The sequence below is a fragment of the Solanum tuberosum genome, unplaced genomic scaffold (assembly GCF_000226075.1).
Source record: "Solanum tuberosum cultivar DM 1-3 516 R44 unplaced genomic scaffold, SolTub_3.0 scf00606, whole genome shotgun sequence".
Taxonomy (NCBI): Eukaryota; Viridiplantae; Streptophyta; class Magnoliopsida; order Solanales; family Solanaceae; genus Solanum; species Solanum tuberosum.
In genome coordinates, this window is record NW_006239521.1 from 189,816 (window position 1) to 212,855 (window position 23,040).

The following is a 23,040-nucleotide window of genomic DNA, read 5'->3' on the forward strand; positions in this document are numbered from 1 at the left end:
TGCTAACAACTCATAAAACTGGAGTCCTCCTGAAGCAAGGAGGTCTTGCTCAAAAGATGACGAGTAGATGAAAGTGATCTCAATGGGCTCTTGTTGAGGATCCTAAGAACCTGTATCTGCATCATTAAAAGATGCAGGTCGAATGACATCAGTACCTTGAATGTACGAGTATGTAATATAGTTGAATAATAAATAACTGAATGAAAGGACTGCAATAGATAGAATATAAACTCATCTGGATGTAAAGGATTAAAGAAGTTAAATCATTTAAAGTTTTATAAAATACTTTCTCTTCTCTGAACTCAACATAATAAGTGATATATAAAAATACATTTTAACTCTATTGGGAGATTCTCTAACCGACAACCAATCACTATGAGCTATGTGATGATACAGCGTCTCGCTCACGCTGTCAGAATTATCCTATACCTTGTCGGGGTATAGAATACCTCAACTAAATGGATCCACTAAGCTATTCTTAATTAAAAAGAAATAAGGAATCATCTAAAAAGTATGACCCTTTACCCATGTTGGCATACATGGTTTATGGAGGACTTTTGAGTTGTCTGAACTCGTCCCTATATCAGTGCTTAATACTACTCCCAATAATATATACTCATGCTCGTATGTTTAAAAACATAACTCTTCCTCTGGTTTGAGATAATTGCTCAAAACTGCCCTCTTAAAAGAGGTAACTGCTCTTGAAATATCTTTTGAACTCATAATTCATTTGGAAATCAATCTTTCTCTTTTATCAATGTAAAAACTGATACATTTGGGATTACTTAGTTCCCTTATACTCTTACTCAATTCATACTTGAAAACTCTTTCTCAAAAATATATCAAAATCATATTGTGATATGATCATTGATGACTCGGGAAGTCAGAAAGACTAGGCTGTTGGAAAAGTTGTAGCGGTTGAGAAGAATGCAAAAAATAGTGGCAGTATTGATGACCGGGAAGAGAAAGTTATGTTTCTAAGGAGTTGGATCTTAGGCACCTTGATAGAAGAAAACATGTACCTAATTGTGGGCTGCTCAACTGCTAAGGAGATGTGGAAATGCTTAGAAGAAGCTTATCTTCAAGCAACAAAAGATAAGGAGTTTCAACTTAAACAATAACTACAAAGTGTTAAGCTAGGAGCCAAAAATATTGATGAATACATCAAAAAATTCTAAGGCATATGTGATGGCCTTGCAGCCATTCACAAACTTGTGGATGAAGATAACAAGTAATCAATTTTTCTAGAGGTTTAGGTATCAAATACAAGACCTTCAGGACTTGTCATGTTAGATAAGATGTCATATAACACGCTTAATCAATTTATTAATGTTCTCAGGGGTTTAGATTTGAGAGAAGATGAAGAAGAGGTGCCACAAAAAAACCATAACATGGTATTCTCTGCCCAAAGAGGCGGGGGAATAAGAAACAACAACTTCAACTCCAGAGAAAGAGGTCTCAAACCTACTGGACATGGAACAGATTCTCAGAACAGTCAGTATGGATCAGGTTCTCCGAACAATCAAAGTTTCCCAAGTAAAAATAAGGAGAGGAACAATATTGAGTCATGTCAAATTTGTGGTAGGAATAACCATACTACTCTTAAGTGTTTTTACTGGTGGGACTACTCATATCAATCTACAAATGAACTATCACAAGTAACGACTTGACATCACATTCATACCAAAGCATTGACAAAATAAGTTTTTGTTGGGTTTTCGAAGCAAGCTAGGAGTAATCGTTCCTCTACTCTCTAGCTTGAGGGGAAGTATGGGATATAAAGGAAACTAAAGACAGAACATGTTGAACAACCTGATCAAATCAACGTGTACGACGGAGTTAGAGTCACTCTAAGTTTAGGCCACTTATATCCACTAGGCTTTTACTTCTTGTACTAGCTGAAGTAAACTAGGATTAGATTACGACTAGGATTATATTATGATTAGGATTAGATTATTTATAATTACATTATTATTATATTAGTAATAGGTATTGTAGTAGGACTCTAAGTATAGTTAACTTAGGCCTCTACGATTCTCTCCTTATATAAAGAGCATGTACTCAACAATTTTAATCATCAATACAATTCTTGATTTCTCTAATCCTAGACGTTAAAATTCTACAAGACTCTATGTGTCTTGAGGCAATATGATGGGTGTCACCGTTGTCAATAATTCACGAAACTGACTAATTAATTATGGAGGTGTGCATCATAATTAGTACGCGCTTGAAGATAATTGTGAGAGTGTGTTCGACAGAAACGAGCAGTATGACCTCTACCATCACAGAGTTGATAGTAAAGGTTGTTGTTGGGAGACTGTTTTTGTTGATTTTGGTGTTGAGGTTGCTGATTGTTATGCCAATATTAATTATAATTTTCTTGATGTTGCGCATTTGATCATCGATTAGTGTTCTGGCTATTGGTGGATCCCTGATGTGTAGGGCTGAAAGTAGTCCCTTGAGCAATGTTGACAACGAACGGAGTAGAATGTGTCTTTTTGGCTTCCTCATATCGAAGGAAAAGCTCCTTGAGATTTTCATATAGTTCTTCATAGGGTATTTTCGAATCTTGAGCGCGGATAGCAACTAAAATTTCTCAAAATTCATATCCAAGATCAGTGAGAATCTTGACAATCAAATTCTTCATTGGAGACGGGGGGTCCAGCAATGGAAAGTTTATCACAAAAAAGATCGAACTTGATGGAGATAACCTACAACAAGATGAGATTCTTTGGAAAGACGGGCTAGAAATTTTCTAAGACTATAGATACAAGTTCGAAATTTATTTACAAAATAAGAATGCAAGGTATCCCAAGCGACTCTTACATTTAGAGCAGAAGTGACTATACTATCAATGGTTACATACATGATTTCCAGGATAACATTTGTATAAGTTAATCTTGTTAAAACAAGAAATTATAAGTACGATTGAGGTTGTTTGTTGTGTTAAGGTTGCTAACTATTACACCAAGATTAATTATGATTTTTTTGATGTTGCGCATTTGATCATCGATTAGTGTTCTGGTTATTAGTGGATCCCTAATATGCAAGGGTGAAAGTAGTCCCTTGAGCAATGTTGGCAGTGATTGGAATAGAATGTATCTTTTTATCTTCCTCATGCTGAAGGAAAAAACTCCTTGAGCTTGTAAAATAGCTCTTCATAGGGTATTGCCGCATCTCGAGCACGAATAGCATCTGAAATTTCTTAAAATTCATATCCAAAATTAGTGAAAATCTTGATAATCAAATTCTTCATTGGAGACAGAGGAGTCAACAATGTCAAGTTCATCACAAGGAGACCAAACTTGATGGAGATAACCTGCAACAAGATGAGAGTTCTTGGAAAGACGGGCTAGACAATCTCTAAAACTAAAGATACAAGTTGGAGATTTATTTGCAAAAGCAGAATGCAAGGCGTCCCAAGCGACTTTTACATTTAGAGCACAAGTGACTGTACTGTCAATGGTCTCTTCCACAGTTTCTAGAATAGCATTTTGTATAAGCTAATCTTGTTGAAACCAAAAATTATAAGTGGAATTGAGTACTACTAAATTGTTTTCTAAGATAGTTTTATAGGGGGTTTGGATCAATCAAGATGCCTGATAAGAGAAAAATATCATATATATACTAAGTTGTTATTTAATTTTAATATTAATATTTTTAATCTTTCTTTACAGAAAATATTGCAATACAACAAGAAAACATCAACTAAGTAGATATGTGGCAAAACAAATACAAGTGCTGATTTACAAGAAATTATCCAACACAAATGAGGATATTAAAGAATTACGAAAGATAGGAACGAGAAGTTGTGCAAATATGAAAAAGAGTAGGATACATTTTTCTTTTTATGGTACCCACAAGCTAAAAAGGTAAAGAAAAAAAAAATAAGAAAGAAATAAATTAAAGGAAGATGCAGCAAATATGGAAAACAAAAGTTGAAAATTGTAGTAGCATTGAACCCATCAAATTGGAAAACAAAGCAAAAGAAAAGCTGGAAAGAAAACTTGTCAAATGTTGGTATGCATTGGATTTATTATTTTAAATTTGTCAAAAATCTCAACATGAAAGTGGACAAATTAAGAGAAAAATATGATTTCCATCTTCAGAGAATTGTTATAAATAACACGAGAAAATGAGCTGCTAAAGAAGTAAAAAGGCGCAGAAGCAAAGCACTCCATATATTTCTTTAAGTTCTTCTTCTACTTTTTTTTAGTTATTTGATGTTGAAAATTATCCTAGTTCTTGCTTTTAATTAAATAGTGAAATTGTTCTTCTTAAATATTTCTTTTTATTTTATTATTTAATGGAGAAGAATATTTTCGTTAGTAGTTGAGATGTAGAGGCTAGAGCAATAAACTGATCAGCCATCGGAGCATGTTGATTAGTGGTCGGAGTGGCAATGAAAACTAGGTTTCAAGCTGACTACTATGCTTGTGCATGGAGGGTAGGAAAGAGAATAGAGTGTCATTTTTCCGCCATATGCAGAGTTTTGTAAGTGTATACCATAATATTAACATGATCTACTAGCCATTCAAACGAAGACATGTATTAATTAATAAAATTTCTCTACAATTTGTATGAAATACTATTTTTATTCAATACCAACTTCTTAATATATATACATATGTAATAAAACGGAGAATACATTTTCTTCAAGACAACGGACAAACTTTAAGACATGAAGATTTGAAGAGAAAATGGTCCTTAATGTATGGGTGCTATTGTATTTTGGTCCTTAATGTGAATGTAACAAATGTGCTCATTTTGGTCCTTAATATATCTTACTTGATTGAAATGATCCTTAATGTATAATAAAAAGTGTTCATTTTGGTTTGTTACCCTAAACTTAACAGATTTATCAAAATAAAAGTATTAAATGTAACTATGAACCCTACGTGGCTAACAAAATCAACTATTGTTATCTTTTTTGTTAGCCCCAAAGAAAGAACAACATAACATCTAACACCATTTTCTCTGACAAAATTTACTATTTTCTCTTTCCTAAAATATTATTCCACTGACCTATACCCATTTATGTTTTAAGCAAGAGAAAATAGTAAATTTTGTTAGAGAAAGTAAATATAATGGTGTTAGATTCATGGAGTTTTTGTTTGGAGCTAACAAAGAAGACAACAATGGTGGATTTTATTAGCCATGCGGGGTCCATAGTTAAATTTAACACTTTTATTTTGATTAATCTGTTAAGTTTAAGATAAAGGATTAAAATGAACACATTTTTGCTATACAATAAGGACCATTTCAATCAAGTAAAATATATTAATTAAGGACCAAAATAAACACCATTATTATATGTTAAGGACCATTTCAATCGAGTGAAATATATTAAAAACTAAGATAAAGCATTACTTACACATCAAGGACCATTTTGGTCATTTTCTCAAGATTGTAATCATAAACGATATTGTGGATGTTCACATTGAAACTGAGTTGTTGAAATATTATAAAATAAGAAAATGGTTAAGCTGAATATTTGATATATTAGAAAAACTGCTTATAAATCCATTGAATTATGAATTGTTCATTTGATTTATTCAAGAATTAATTGAATTCATACAATGTATGTATATTTTTAAGGTGATAAGAACATTTTTTTATAACTATGTATCTACTAGTTTGGTGACTTTTGGGAGTGATAACTCAACACTATAAATAGAGATATCATTCGTCATTTGGAGGACACACTTGAATAGAAGAAAAGTCATCTTCTGCATCTACATATCTTGTCTTCTTCTCTTTATATTATATTATTCTGAGCTTATATTTTATAACACTTAAGATTATATAAAAAAAAAATTAGAATATTTGTACAACTACCGACTATAGTAATGATTGAAATAAACGTTATAATGATAGAAAACAATATTACTAATAAACGTTTCTTTCTCTCTTGAATCAAGAATATCCATTAATTTGTGCTTTTGCAATAATAATAAGTAGTGTTGTCTAAGCTAAACATGCATTCTTCCATTTATTCTAATATTTTAAAGAAGTTACTATTAATTAGCTTGAAATACACGTGTAGCACAAATGTTTGAGATCTGTATATCTTCTTAAAAATATTAGAATTTTTTTTCCAGTTTTTACTGAAGATGTGCTTTTTTCTTCTTTAGAAGAAGTGACTTCTTTTGATTTCTCAATTGCTCGGCTTTTTCCTTCGTCCTTAGACTTAGGATTCGGCATATCCGTGCTTACCGATGAGATGTTTTTGGCACTAGGTGCTAGTGGGACATCTCCTGCCACTTTGTTGGGAGTGATATTCCCTTTAGGATTTGAATTCCTTTTTGGACAAGTGTCCAAATATTCACACAAGAGTAAAAATTCACTCATGTTTTCCGTTTGTTCAGTATTGAGTTGTTGTATCCCATACTGCATCACTTAGAAGAAGAATGCTCCAAATTGCCAAAACTCAGATTACCCGATGAAAAGGATAATCTAATTCTACAAACAAATGCCTCCGACTATCATTGGGGTGCATTATTACATACAGATTTAAATGAAATCTGTAGATATACTAGCGGAACATTCAATGAAGCTGAAGTAAAATATTTAACCAACGAAAAGGAATTACTAGCAATTGTCAGAGGGATAAGAAAATTTTCTACTTTTCTTTTACCAAAACAATTCACTATCAGAACCGACAATACTCAAGTATCAGGATTAATATTCAACAAACTTCCGTCTGAACCTCAGTACAGAAGATTACATCGATGGCTGGTTCTATCGTCATTTTACTCTTTTAAAATTGAATACATTAAAGGAAGTGACAATTTTCTTGCAGATAAACGTTTGAGAATAAAATATAATGCTTTAATTCCCAAAGCTCGTCTTGTTTGTATCCATTTTTTATTTAGGTGTGGAAGTTTTTTATCAACACTTGTTGCTTTAACGTTGAATTCTCTTAATTTTTCCACTATGATATAATTAATCGTTGAAAAATATAATTGCAAGTCTTTGCTTTCCATGCTGATGCTAAAGAATCTGCAGTAGACTCCTTCACCTTGTGCATAATCTTTTATTGAATTTCTCAATTGTTCTGGTAGCTTGGATATTTCCTATAAATTCGGTTTAGTGTAAACTCGGTCTAGGTATCCAAATTCAAATAATTGGGCCGTGAAACCCGATGATCCGTTAGTAAATATGAAAATTCTTGAGAACAGGCTGGTTGTCCCTAAAACTCCAAATGTTTCTCCGGTTTTTTTTTTTCTTCATAACATTATCTTACATACAAACTATATATATTTGTATGTTGGATTTGACAACAATTCAAGTTTTTTTTTTTTTGTCAAATAACAACCTCAAAAAAATTAAAAAATGTTTTAAGCTTCCAAATTGAGCGGAAAACCATTCACTTTGAACAAAGCTTTGTTGGTAAAGAAACAAGTTTTTACTATTTTTCACATGGTGACAACCATATCTTTAGTTTTACTCATGTTCCATTTTATACATATCTCCATTTGTTGTGGTGGCTAAATATCAAAATAGGGTTGTAGCCAGGGTTGTTCCCTGTCCTGGCACAAGACTAGACAAAACAAAAAAAGGGTGTTCAAGAAAAATAATGTACAAATTTTGATTGTACAATTTTTGTGATTTAAGAGGGAAAAAATCTTTTTGTTGTCGTTATTGTTGTTGTTGTTGAACATTAGAAAGGCAAAAATGGCAGATCCAGAGCCATTGATTGATGTTGGAAAATTAAATGAAAAAGTTCTATGTTATGCACAAACAATTTATAGATTTAATGGAGTTTGGGAAGGACCAGATCCTTTGACACCAATTATCCCTCTTTTCTTTATTCAAGTTTCATTAGCTATATTGATCACTCGTTTTGTCACCTTTGTCTTAAAACCCACCAAGCAACCTCCTTTTGTTGCTGAGATTATTGTAAGTATATTCTTTGAAATTTTCTTATTTCGATTCTTATGTTCGTTGATTAGAGTTGTGCATGTATTAATAACGTAATGATTAGTTATTTTATCTTCTGCTCTGCATAATATTGTATATTACATTGACTTATACTTCCTTCATGTCATTTTGTTTGTTTTACTTTCCTTTTTAGCATGTTTTAAAAAAGTTGTCCTTCTTTTTTTGACAACTCCTTAATTTTAACTTTCTACGTGCCATGTTTAAGGATGTAAGATTGAAGGGTATTTTGGTAAATTCTACGTATTTTTAATTTAAGACTACAAGATTCAAAAGTTTTTTTTACATTATTGAATTTCGTGTCAAGTCAAAACTTAGATAAACAAGTTGAAACGGATGAAGTAAATGTTTTATTTACGTATTAGTTATTTCATCTTGATGTGTTTGGAGTTTTATGCGAAATCAATAAAAAGTTATGAAATATGATATTAACTATGCTAGTTTTAATACATGAATAACTACCTTTCTAACTCTCAACCAAATGACATATGGTGTGTTTTGTAGTAAGGGAGTCCTTTTCTTCTACATTTGGGTGTGTTCGATACGATAAAAATCATTATTTCTGAAAATGTTTTTCACGAGAAAATATTCTTTGATGTTTGGTTATATGGAAAACATTTTCATCGAAGGGGAAAATGACTGCCGTTAGGATTGCAGTAATTTTGTTTATAGTATCTGAATCTTTCGTCGTATCAAACACATTCTTAAGATGTGGAATTTGAGATGCATTTTTTAAATGTGGCATTTCCAGCAATATTGTAGCCTTTTAAAGGTAACTTTAGCCTAAGCATTGCGTTACACTCCAGGGAAAATGTTGTTTAATTCTTCATGTTCTTGTTTTGTGTACTTAGGAATAAACAGATGCTCAAACTTGACCTTAGTTGGTAAGTAAGCGCTCTAACTTTGAGAGTGCACATCTAGACACTTCAACTTATACATGACGAATTAAGGCTAAGTTTGAGTGTCTGTTTAGATATTATGCATTGATTTGGACATTTATAGAAAAAAAGGTTTAATGAAGAATGATGATTTTGTTTTGTAGAGTGGCATACTTTTAGGTCCTACAGCACTTGGAAGGATCATGAGGTTCAGGAGGCTGCTTTTCCCAAACTACAACTTCCATGTTATTGAGACAATGGCTCATGTAGCCCTTGTGTTCTATGGGTTTCTAGTGGGATTGCAGATGGATATGAAATCCGTTCTTCGAATTGGAATAAAGGCTAGAAATGTTGCTATTATCGGTATCATCATCCCTTTTGTCATGGGAACAATATTATATTTCTCACTTACTCGCGATGAAGAAGTTAGAGGCTTCATTTTCTATGGTGGTGCTCTTACTATAACAGGGTTCTCTGTCCTGTCTAAGATACTTGATAAACAAAAGATCCTCCAAACTGACATAGGGAAAATGGCTATGTCTTCAGCTGTAATCAATGATATTGGTGCATGGTTTATTCTTACACTAGGATATGTTGTCACAGGGAGTACAGCTAATATCCATTGGGCATTAATTTGCACGATTGCTTATGCCTTGTTCTGTGTCTTTTATCTTCGTCGTGCCATTGGCTGGACCATTAGAAAAATGCCAGAAGGACAAGGGTATAGTGAGTTCTTTATATGTTCAATCCTTGCTGGAATGGCTATTTCCGGAGTTATAACTGATGCTTTAGGGACACATCCTATTATTGGAGCTTTTCTCTTTGGACTTAGTATACCTAATCAAGTGCTTCAAGCAGAAATTATCGATAAGCTTGATGACTTTGTGACGGGCATTTTTATGCCAACTTTCTTTGTTGTTTGTGGACTCAGAACCAATTTCGGACAAATGGGCAGCATTTACGAAATTGTTGGCTACATACTTTTATTTGTTTCAGCCAAAATCTTGAGCTCAATAGCTGCCACTTTCTTCTCTGAAATGACTATTAAGGAGGCCCTGGCTGTTGGAGTACTTAGCAACACCAAGAGTATCATGGCCTTGATCATTATCGAAGCTGGTCAGGCACAACAGGTTGATTTTCTTACCAATCTGTATTTGGTTTTACTGGATATGGATTTTCGACTAACCATTTTGTACTTTGTGAAAATCTTGGCCAGGTTTTGAGCACGCAATTGTACTCCCTTATGGTGGCTGGTATTTTGGTGATGACGGCGATAGTCACACCTATGACTATGCTCCACCGTCCCTCGCAGGAAATTGCTCCCCATAAACGAAGGACTATACAGAAGGCAAGAATGGAGGAGGAGCTTCGGGTCCTTGCTTGCATCCATGGCACACATGACATCCCTTCAGTCATCAACCTTCTTGGCTCGTCACATTCTACGCCAGCATCCCCAATAACTGTCTTTGCTCTCCAAGTAGTAGAATTAGTCGGGCGTGGATCATCTATGCTAGAAGTACACAACTCAGGGAAACGAGGCTCGCGAAGTCTTGGACACGAGGAGACACAAACAAGACAGATCATCACTGCTTTCGACAACTATGAGCTACGATCAGATGGAGTGATGGTACAAGTACTCACAGCAAGGTCTGCTTTGTCCACCATGGATGAAGATATGTGCAACATTGCCAAAGATAAGCGTGTAGCTTTCATCATTCTACCTTTCCACAAACAACGAGGTATCGAGGGTGAAATGGAGGATGTCAACCCTGAAATTCGGGCTGTCAACGAAGGTGTGCTAGCTAATGCCCCTTGTTCTGTGGGAATCCTCATCGATCGTGGCCTCTCTGAAACAAGTGACTATGCAAAAAATATCGTTGTCCTCTTTTTCGGAGGTGCTGATGACAGGGAAGCTCTAGCTTATGCTTTGAGAATGGTTGATCGTCCAGATACACGCCTAACTGTTGTAAAGTTCATTCCAGACGAAGGTGCTTCTGATATAGAGCAAACGGAATTTGCTGATGAAAGTCATGTGAATGTCCAGATTGACAAAGAGAGTGAAAAGTTGATGGACGACGAGTTCTTAAACAGGTTCAAGATCAGCACAGCCAATGACAAATCAGTAACATACATAGAACTGTTGCTGAATGATGTGGAAGAAGCTGTCAAGGCCATAAAACTAATGGATCAGCATAACTATGATCTCTATATCGTAGGAAAAGGCCGAGGTGTGGTTTCACCACTAACAGCTGGCCTAGTCGATTGGTGTGACTGTCCTGAGCTCGGGGCTATTGGTGATCTTTTAGTGACATCAGAATTCGACTCCACATTCTCCGTGCTGGTGATGCAACAGTATGTTAAGCCAATTGGAGATGGTTCAGTAAATTCTTATGGATCAATGAGTGAGAGGATAGCAGGCATTGGGAATATGGACATGGACTTGGACATGCAACGCGCGGATAGTGAATCAGGGGACGTGTTCTCCAGTTTTAGAAGGCGAACGGAACATATGCCACGAGTCTAAACAATACAAAGTCTTAGCTTAGGCTGATGACAAACACTTAAAAAGGTTGTAACTTCACATTCAAAAGTTCCTAAATGATGTATTGGTTTTCACCTGGAAAACATTAATTTAAGTGGGGTTGAATGATGATAGTTTGCTTCATTTTCAGGTAAGTGTAATAACAATGTGAGCTAAATATTCTCTTACACTATTAAACTTGCGACATAAAAATTCAAGAAACTAAAAGTTAAACTAAAACTTGTGATATATTACTATTGGTGTTAACCTAGCAAAAGTATGTCAAGCTATCATACTTGTGAAATTTGAACAATTTCCACTAACTTGGCATTGAGAAGAAGTAGAATCCACCATTTATTGTAATGCGAGATAGGCATGCATTTCAGCACTAAAGGTTTAATTAGAAACTAATGGACAATATCTACACATGAATTCATACAAAACAATTTCACTTCTCGATAGACCCTCGATTCAAGTAAAACTTATCAAAATTAAGTAATATGAAAAGAGAGGACAATAGCAATATCAAATAATACATTAACTGAAGCAAAGTAAAAATAAGTGATAATAAAATTCAAGATATAGATAGTAGGAGAGTAATAATGAAAAGTAGACACATTACACCAAAAATGATTGTTAGCTTCAATTAGTGAACGACAATAACTTATTGCCGCAAAACATATTTTTTAGAGGCAATTAACACTCTTTGTAAATGTTCCTAAAATCTATAGCTACATTGGATCCAATGACAATTAACTGATACTGGTGAAGACTTTAACACTCTTGTGAATGTGCATATTTATTGCTGCTAAAAATTATTTTTGTTGTAGTGACAACGCTCGACTTATACCTAATAACTTTATATCAAAATCTTCGATCTCCATATCCTCCTATCTAGGATCTTGTCCTCGATAAGCTGCAGGTGTGTTGGGTCATGACTAATCACCTCTCCTCAATACTTCTTAGGCCTACCCCTAGCCTCATCATTATCCACCATAGTCAACCTCGCGCACCACCTCACCGGGCACTCGTGCATCTCCTCTTCACATATTCGAATCATCTCAATCTCACCTTCCTCACCTTGTCCGTCATGGAGGTCATTCTCACCTTTCCTGAATATCTTCATTTTTAATCTTGATTTACTAAAATGTAACATTAAAAAAGAGGAAAAGGGTTTGATATACCCCTCAATTTTATCATTTAGAGCTGATATACCCCTCGTTATGAAAGTGACTCATAAATACCCCTACTATTATACAAATAGCTCACATATATCCTTTTCCTCTAACGGAAGTGAAAAAAATTAATTTTAATTTAATTTTTAATTACTTTTAAAAAATATATATATATAATCCATATGGGAATATTTAATCTTCATCACACGTATTTATTTATTTTTTGACTTTTTTTGTTCCAATGACTAATTTAAATTTATTATTTTGATGGTCAAATTTATTTATGTTTCATTAATTTTCTTGTAAAATTTATCATAGATGGCCCAATTTTTTGTCAAATACAAAAAATAAATTGCAATATAGCTGGAAAAAATCGTTTTAAATTATAATATAGTTACCAAAAAAATAGTTTTAACTTATTTTTTTTTTACACTAAAGAATAAAAGAAAAAAATAAAATAAGAAAAAGAAACTCAAATAATGATAATAAAAGAAGTTTAAAAACATTTTTTGTATGAAAAAGATTAAAATATACCTTAAACTTTGCTAGAAGGGTCATATATACCCCTACATGGTTAAAAGTCAAAAATAAATTTAAAATTAATTTTTTCACTTGGTATATAAGAGCCACTTTCATAACGAGAGACATATCAGCTCTAAATGACAATGTTGAGGGGTATATCAGGCTCTTTTACCTTAAAAAAATTAATTCAAAAGCTAAGTAAAATAAAACCCAAGAATTTCTATGTTGGAAATGCAAAATAGTACATATTTGAGATAAGGCATAAGTACCTCTCTGAACTGTGACCAAAATTCCAACGACATATCTTAAGTTAACTAGGGTCCTATTGCAGTATAACTCATGTGTCCAATTTATTCACTCATCACTTGCCTTCAAGAGAGTGTACACACTCTCTATGCCACGTCAATTTTTTGGGTGTATTTTTCCATTTTAAAATAGCTTAAGAGGATAATAAAACCTTAGTTAAGTTAAGATGTGTCGCTGAGATTTCGATTAAGTTCAAGGATTACCTATATATATATATATATAGATAGATAGATAGATAGATAGATAGATAGATAGATAGATAGATAGATAGATAGATAGATGATGGATAAAGAAAACTAAATTAATAAACCAAATGAACCTTACACCCCCATTAGATATCAACTTTTGTCCAATAATAATGAACCCCTTGGTTTACAGAGAACATATCAAATACGAAAACCATAAGAGAATAAGTAGAAAGCTAAGGTAGAAACAATAACAATTGCTTAAAAAATAGAGACAATCTTGAATAAAATTGAGTCAATAAACCAATTACGCAATTTGTATATTCTCTTCTTCTTCCTCAAACACGAATTTTTGAATCTCAACCTCAATGATGATGCCTTATAATTCCTAGAATTATTATCATCATCACTATTCCTATCATTATTCTTGTTTGAGAATAAGTAATTGCCCACTTTCATATCAAAATAACTTGAATGCATCAACAATTAAATATTTAATTGACCTTTGAGATTAAATATGACGTCGTATATATAAGCACTCAAATCAATATAATTCTTAGACTAAATAGTTTGTGATATTTTCTTAGGATAGAATAATAGATGATGAGTTTGATGAGCCAATGAGGGGTTTTGGTATATCTATATATATAAATAAGATTGTGAAATAATCAAGGTATTTATGAAAAATCAAAATGTGAGGGGTGTAGTGTAGAAGCGAGTATGAATAGCATGACTTAAGTGTAGAATACGTTCACTTAATACAAGAAATTGGGAAATTACGTAGAAGATGTGTGTAAGTGCTTGTCAATATTATTATTTTAGAACGTTGAATTGAAGCGGAGTCTTCCTCCTCCTTTTAGGTTTCACACCTTCTCTCCTGAATAGGTTTAAGCTAAAAACATCACTTAGTACAGATTGGAGAGTAATATTTTAAATTTGATAGTTTCAAAATTAATAATTTATATTTGCCCTCGCACCAATTTTTTTTAGATTATGTAAATTAAAATATTATTATTCTATTTGTTGCTCAAATATAAAAGATATATATTTATTTGTTATAATAGAGTGTAACTAATTACATATAAGGGAAAAGTGTCTAGTATACCGTTAACTTTGTCATTTAGAGCTGATATAACTCTCGTTGTAAAAGTGGATCATACATACATCTATTATTACAAAATTTACTCACATATATCCCTACCGTTACAAAAGTGAAAATAATAATTTAATTTTTTATTATTTTTAATATTTATGTATTTGATTTTTTCACACATAAATTACTTTTTAACTTCTCTGATTATTATTATTATTTGAGTTTCTTATCTTATTTCATTTATTCTTTCATTCTTTAGCGTAAAAAATTAAAATTAAAATAAAAAGAAAGAAATGAAAAAAGAGAAAAAAAAATTAAAACTAACTTTTTACGGCCATATTGTAATTTAGTTTTTTTATACCTGTAACATAAATAGGGGCAGCTATAATAAATTTTACAAAAAAATAAGTGGAAAAAAAAATTTGACCATCAAAATAATAAATTTAAATTAGGCATTGAATTAAAAAGGTGAAAAGAAATGTGTCAGAAGGATTAAATATACCCCTACACTACATCAAAAATGATTTTTAGCGACAATTAATTAACGACAATAGCTCAATTGCCGATAAATATGTATTTTTAGCAGTAATTAACACTCTTTGTATATGTCCCTAAAGCCTTTAGTGACACTGCATCTAATGACACTTAACTAATGCCGGTAAATACTTTAACACTCTTTATTAATATGTCTATTTATTATCGCTAAAAGTTGTTTTTGTTGTAGTGCTACATGGATTTTTTTAATAAAACACTTAATAAAAATTAATATTTTTTATTTCTGTTAGAGGTAAAAGGTATATGTGAGTCATTTGTATAACAATAGCTAGAGGTATAGTTGGGTCTTCCCTTCCGAATCACTTCCAAAGCTACACAATCTATATACAAGCAAGTATATATTCACAATCACTTTCCGAAAACAACAATACCCACATCAATTGCTTAGAACAATGGGTCAATTCACTCAAACTCAATTTCAAAAGGAAGGTTTGAATTCGAAATTTAATACTTGAAAGCAATACTCAAAGCTTTAGGAACTCATTGGTGAAAATAATCATTTCGACTCAAAAACAGTTCAAAATCTTCATTCAAGCTAAGAACTTGAGTTCTTGAAAAACCTTACCATTACCAATCAAAATGTCATTATATATAAGTTATTTACTTATTTATTGAATTATGTATTTATTGAGTCATGAAAAAATAAAGAAAATGTCTAAATCGAAAAACTAAACGCCAAAATGGGAATCCTAGTTTATATAAACACGAGAAATATCAATAAAGAGAACTAAATTAATAAAACAAATGAAACCTTACACCCCATTACATATCAACTTTTGTCCAATAATAATGAACCATTGGTTTACAGAGAATATATATATAAATAAGAATCAAATACGAAAACCATAAGAGAATAAGAAGAAAGCTAAGGTAGAAACCAGAACAATTGCTTCAAAAAGAGAGACAATCTTGAATAAAATTGAGTCAATGAACCAATTGCGCAATTTGTTTATTCTCTTCTTCTTCCTCAAACACGAATTCTTGAATCTCAACCTCAACGATGATGCCTTAGTACTACAATTATTTTCATCTTGAGAACCACCAACATTGCTAACACGTTTAGGCGCGCTAATATTTCCATTATTGTTCTTGTTTAGCATCTTGAGTGACAACAAATAACCTTCTGCTTTCATATCTAAATAACTTGAATGTAACAACTATTTTCACTTGGATTCTTGACTTAGTTTGTTTCTTTGCATATTTTTTTTGGATATAGAACAATAGATGATGAGTTTGATGAGGCAATTTAGGGGGTTTTATGTATAGTTTGTATATAGAAAAAAAAAAAGGTAGTATTTATGAATAGTCAAAAGTGGGGGGCTGGATGCAGAAGAAAGTGTGAAATCAAATAAATTGGAAATCACGTAGAAGATATGTATGTACTTGTTAATATTATTTTAGACAGTTATAATTGGACATTTCTTCTCTTTTTTTTTTAAAGGATGTTTCGCACGTTTTTTTTCAAATTTATCTAACCTTCAAACATCATTAATCATTTAATATAACTTAAGGGAGTAACATATTTAAGTTGATAGATTCAAAATTAATAATTTATACTTATTTAATAAAACTTTTAAGATACTAATTGAGTTTGAGCTAAAACTATGACAACCCTCATCTTCTTTTTAATCTAAAGAAATATAATGTCAACTCTATATCTTCTTGCATCAAATTTTTGAGATTATGTAAATTAATATATTATTATGACTCGAATAGAAAAAGATATATATTTACTTGGTATATTAGAGTTTAACTTTTCTTTATATAATATATATATAGTATAAAACTTTTTACATTATTAAGGTACTTAGAATATAATAATAAATATCTTTTCATTAAAAAACGTGAGATTTGTGATTGAAAAAACAATAAATTGTCTATCACAATGAATAAATAAAAATAACTTCAACGGGTTAAGTTAGTAATAAATTCTTCGGAGAAGGGTCTAAAATGTCTCTCAACTATTTAAATTGATATAAAACTTAAAACTACCCTTCATCCATATTTGGGCCCCCAAATACTTCTGACTTCAACCTTTTGGCTCAAAAATACCCTTATTCTAACGGATCATATTCATAAGGTGGATGGAGGACAATATTGTATCAAATCTCATAGTTTAAGGGTATTTTAGGCCAGTTTCCGTTAAAATAATTTGAAATTACTTAATATATAAGCTCACATGATTGACTTGATTTTGAATTCATTGTAAATTAAAATTAAAAAAAGTTAGGCATCTACTCTCTACCCTCCCCCCTCCCCCCCACTTTTTATCTCTTCCTTTTTTTTTATTTGCATCTTGTCCAGCATTTTAAATTTTATTTTTTTCAATTTATTACAAACAAGAGAGAAAAAAGGAGGAAAATAATGATGCATTCATATAGAAATAATTAGTTTAATAAAAGATGACTTAATTAAGCAAATATATTCGAATATTGCATGTTTCTTTTGTGTGTACCCAAAATTCAATATAAAAGAATAAAAATAATTATTTCTCTTATCCCCACTCTCACCCCACCATAACAATACTACAAATTAAAAGAATATAAACATGTGAGTTCATTTCAAATTTGATTCCTGGATATCCTAATTAAGAATAAGAGATTTAAAAAAAGAATAAAAGAGAAAATGAACAAGACATTTGGATAATTGATAGAAAATTTTATATTAATAAAAATAATATTTATTTTTAGATGGACAATTTGTCAGGGTGAGTATGAATTTTAGTTGGATCCCATTTTTGAGTTGAGTTACGTTATAATAAATTGGGGTTGATATTAAACACATCAATAGGAAGATATCATGAAATTAATTTTTTTTTTCAATATTATTATCAAGTGTATCGAGTCAAAATATGAATCATATGTGGTTTCATAAAAAAAATATTTAAAAATATGATTTTTGTTATTTATTTGAGAAGGGTTTAAATTTGGACCAACATATTAAGTAACATAATAAGTAAATATTTAATAGTTTTACTTTAAGGGAGCTATTAAAAATAAGATGAATGTCAGGGGTATTTTAAGGCCGAAAGGTGGATGGAGGGTAATTTTGTACCAAATGAAATAATTGAGGGGCATTTTTGGCCCTTTTCCGTAAATTTTATCAAAAATCTACATATATATGGAGATTGTCTCTTTAATATTCTGTTAATAAGTACTACTACTTGCGGTTATATACTTTGAAATGATAATTGAGGGGCATTTAAGGCCCTTCTTTGTAAATTTTATCAAAAAATCTACATATATATGGAGATTGTGTCACGACCCAACCCACCGGGGCGTGCGGGCACCTACTCTAACACCTAAGTAGGAGAACCCTCATATCCCAATAGTTAAAACATGCAGAAGATTAAATAAATAAATGAAGGAAAAAAAACAAGGTTTTATAAATAAGAACTTTTTAGAACAATTCCGGTTTAAACTTGCAAAGTAATTAACACTCCAAGGATCTAGCCGAAACAGGTACAAGAGCTACTAAGAGTACAAACAGGACATAATAGATAAAAGACATAGCTCCCACCATGCGGAAGGAAAAATAGAAGCTGCTGGAGATTTCTTCGTCTTCACTTAATGAAACATCATTGACCTGCATCCAGACTATGCCAAAAGGCATGACAAGAATAGTATCAGTACAAACCACACGTACTGGTAGGCATCATCGATCAACCCGACGCCTACTGCATAACATAAGTAATCAACTAGCAAGAACATGCAATAAACCACTCACTTCTCCACCTTTACCCTCTCTTGAATACCTCAGAATTACCCCAGTACCCTTACTACTAACCACCTCCTCATTCAACCTACTTACTAGATTCTTGATCATGGCCTAACCATTCTAACGCATAGAAGAGACCATGAATATTACTACAAGCATTCCGACTAACCATCCACTACATACCCTTACTTCCTCTTTTATATTACCCAGCCTTTGCCACATGGTACCTTATATCAAGCTTTCTAACTACTAGCCACGAACTCCTTTCTCCAAGGTGAAATCCACCTAAGTATTTACATCATGTACACTACCTCAACTTCTCACCCTTGCAACATACAGACAACCCCTGTCTCTCAACATTAACACTCTTGAACCCTTGTCCCTTTCAGTTTCATTCAACAATGAGATACATAACGGTTAAATCAACATAGTAGAACAAACATAAATAAGTCATCATAATCATTTACAATTCCGGGGAAACAACATCAAATATCACTTATGAACCATGCACAACTTCACCATTTCAAGATATACAATTATGTCAAGTCATTGGTCCTCTCATGGGACCCAAACCCAAACTGTTAGCATACCGGAACGTGGTACCCAATCCAATAATTATGCCAGAACGTGGCAACCGATCCCATAATTATGCCGAAAACATGGCAATCGATCCAAGTTAGTGTGTCAAAATGCAACACCCGACCCATTCAACAAGCCACAATCACAATCACAAGTATATTCTCATAATCATACATTAAGTCATGATTCATGGCATTCATCATTCATCTATCTCATTACAACTAGTGTGATCAATAATGCAACATTCACATACATACATGTATTATAATGAAGCAAGAACGAACAAACTCACACAACATGAAATCACAACCATCACCTAGAAGTATACCTCAACATATATCACTTAAATAACAACTCGATCATACTCAGCCCTAGTTCATTATCTAAGGCCTGCGCATGAATCCTACCATTGATTATCATTATACTACGCAGTGGGCACAAATTTATACTACTCAATTAATAAAACCTAGCCTACATGGGCGCCAAGCAGCTGCACGGAATTATGGCTGCGATTCTTGTTTCTGGACTTCATGAATCTTGGCCGGAAATCTGCAATCCCTCGACCTCCTTACGCTAGAAATCTCCTTCTCCTTTCTTCCCAAGCTTAGAGCAGCTTTTTGGGGGTTTCTAGGGTGGTTTACGTCTAAATTAGGTATTCTAGGAAGAAGGAGAAATAAGATTTCACGTTATTTACATTCTGTCTGACCTATCCCGCTCTGACGCCAGCTTACCCCGCCATGGAGCCGCCGCCCTAGCGGTATTTGGCCCGCCCTGGCAGGACAGTGGCCTAGTAATTTTCTCAAATTTTTGTTTTTCCAAATTAATGACGGTTTGAGTCATTACAATAGATACCAATTTACCCCTCGTTCGTCCCCGAATGACTAGTGCATGGATCATCACTTGCCCTATCTCGGGTTACTTCTAGACTAAAGAATTAGTCCTGTCACGCCCCGAGCCTACACCCTGGACGTGGCTGGCACTCGAGAACCATTGCTGGCCCCAAATGAACCCTTGGTTTGACTTACTTACTCAGCGGAAGACTATATGCATATTTATAATGATGAAAAGCACTATACTCACTTAAATTATATCATAACTTAGAATGTTTAAAAGTCAACATTCAACTTGGCCAAAATGGCAACCTTAAGTCTCAAAAACATAAGCTAATAATAAAGTAGTGACAAATGAATTTAACTAACTGACTGTCTGTCTATCTATGAAGCCTCTAAACAACTGAGATGGATGTCGGGATAGGCCCACGACATCCTAATGAACTAATAATAAAACTAAAAAACAAAAAAAAGGAATCCTCCGGAAGCAAGGAGGCTCACCACAAGACTCTGAGTGCTCAAACTGGATCAATGAGGCGCTAGATGCTGATCCTGGTTACCTGCGTCTGTATCATAAGACGATGCAGGCCGACTGGCATCAATACATTGTATGTACGAGTATGCGAGTTGGAATGCTAAACACAACTTAAGCTTGAGAAGAATCTGGAAGGAACACTTACCTTGACTTTACTCAACTCCTGAACAACTCAACTCAATATAAAGTAATTAAACACATGCAGTATATATAAAGCTTGTAAAACAATGGAAAACAACTTAGTTCGTTTAAGAAAATGCAATAAGAAATTCAACTTTACTTATATAATAAAGTAATATAGTTTCTGTGGGAGATTATCTAACCGACAATCACCACTATGTGTCTAAGTGGTGATACAACGTCTTTCCCATGCTACCAGAACTGTCCTATACTTTGCCGTCATATAGAACGCTTAACTTAGTAGATCCACTAGCTTATGCTAAAAGCATCTTAAGGAGTCATCTAAAAAGTATGATCCTTTACTACCCATGAGGGCTACATGGTTTATGGAGACTTGAGTTAATATGAACTCCCATCCCCATTTCGGTGCTCAATACTACTCCTAAAATATACTTAGCTCATATGTTTTTAAAACAAACTTCTTTCTTTGATTTGAGATAATTACTCAAAAACTTAGCTTAAAAGCTCTCTTGGAATTGATGTTCCCTTTCTTGCTCAAATGTGAAAACATTTTAAACTCTTGGGGAATACATAGTCCGCATATACTTCTTTGAAGAAATGAACTTCAAATCTTTACTCTTTGCTTAACTTAAAACTTAAGTCTTATAACAAAGTTAAAACGCTTGTGAAAGACTTTTGAAAGCTTTAAAGAACTTCTCTTGACTTACTTCTTAACTTCTAACTTGACTATTAACTTTCCTTGAATTGAATTATGGATTCAAGGATTGTGATTTGTGATAGGAAAGATCTCATGATGTTTAGGGATGAATTTAGATAGCTAAACATGAGAAAAGATAAAAAAAATTCACTGTCTGAGGGTGGGCCCGCGACGCGGAGAAACATTAAAATTTTTGTTTCGAAAACAACTTTTAAGGAAGAACGGTCCGCGACGCGGAGGCACTGCCCAGATTTGTCCGACGAAATTTTCTTCTTCGTTTTACAGCTCTAAACCCTTTAAACTCCATGGGTTCTTTCCCCAAACACTTAGAATCATTTATACCCTCAAATAACATCAGATTCCACTCGAAAACACAATGAATAGCGTGAATCAATTTCAAGAAAACTCCAACTACACAACCCACAAGGATTCAAACGAACTTCATCAAGAATTCAAGGGATTTACTTTCAAATCAATATACTTAGCTGAAATTGAATCAAGTTGGGCGCGTGGGTGAACTAACCCAACGCTATGTGATCTCCCATACCTTGTAGGGATCACCCCCGACGAAAACCACAAGTCCTCTTTTCTCCTCTTCTCCAAGCCCTAGCATAAAATTCACTTTTCTAAACTGACTAAAATCTGACTTTACTCCAATTAAACTCCTAAAAATGAATTAGAATAATTAGGTAAGGAAAATACTAAATTACCCTTCCAAAATCCGGATTGGACTTTCCTTATTCCAACAACCCAACTTCCAAAGGGCATAACTCACTCATACAAACTCGGAATCGCGCAAATTCAGCGGCGTTGGAAAGATCATTCCAAGAGCTTTCCTACCATATCTGGAAGTACACTTAACTCATCCTGATCTAGAAGTTATGTCCATTTGAAGTTGACCAAAACTCAACTTATTCTAACTTTAACAAAATTTCCAGATTTTCATTCTTTCCAAAAATGACTATTTCCAATTATTGGCTTCTTCCTAGTTATTTCAATTTTGCGAGATGTTACAATATCTCCCCCTTGGGAACATTCATCCTCGAATGAGATTACTCTTACTAGGCTAAGGGTGTATTATCAGGTTCAAACACCTAACAAGCAAATGCAAACAAACAACATGCTTATTCATAATTTAAAGAGTACTAAGAAGAGAATTAGTACCTTGGTCTGCACTTTCTCTGGATTCAAAGAGATGTGGATATCTCTTCTTCATGTCCTCTTCAGCTTCCTAAGTAGATTCCTCAATAAATTGGTTTCTCCAAAGGACTTTGATTGATGCTACCTCTTTTGTTCTCAACTTGCGAACTTGGCGATCTAGAATCTCAATAGGAATCTCCTCTTAAGATAAGCTATCCTTGATAC

The 23,040-nt window shown here is 33.1% G+C and overlaps 1 protein-coding gene across 1 annotated transcript; it reads left to right on the forward strand.

The window, feature by feature from the left end:
- The first annotated feature begins 7,420 nt into the window (after positions 1-7,420).
- On the forward strand, positions 7,421-11,520 carry LOC102602820 (cation/H(+) antiporter 15-like). Its single transcript, XM_006366036.2, has 3 exons — positions 7,421-7,902; positions 8,984-9,949; positions 10,036-11,520. The coding sequence occupies exons 1-3, from the start codon at positions 7,678-7,680 to the stop codon at positions 11,341-11,343; spliced, it is 2,499 nt and encodes an 832-aa protein (XP_006366098.1). The 5' UTR covers positions 7,421-7,677; the 3' UTR covers positions 11,344-11,520.
- Positions 11,521-23,040: the final 11,520 nt, after the last annotated feature.

Excerpts from the sequence above, each read along its gene's own strand:
- LOC102602820 (XM_006366036.2), top strand. The coding sequence starts at position 7,678 with ATGGCAGATCCAGAGCCATTGATTGATGTTGGAAAATTAAATGAAAAA. Across the intron at positions 7,903-8,983 it reads CTTTTGTTGCTGAGATTATT|AGTGGCATACTTTTAGGTCC; the intron begins GTAAGTATATTC and ends TTTGTTTTGTAG. Across the intron at positions 9,950-10,035 it reads AAGCTGGTCAGGCACAACAG|GTTTTGAGCACGCAATTGTA; the intron begins GTTGATTTTCTT and ends AATCTTGGCCAG.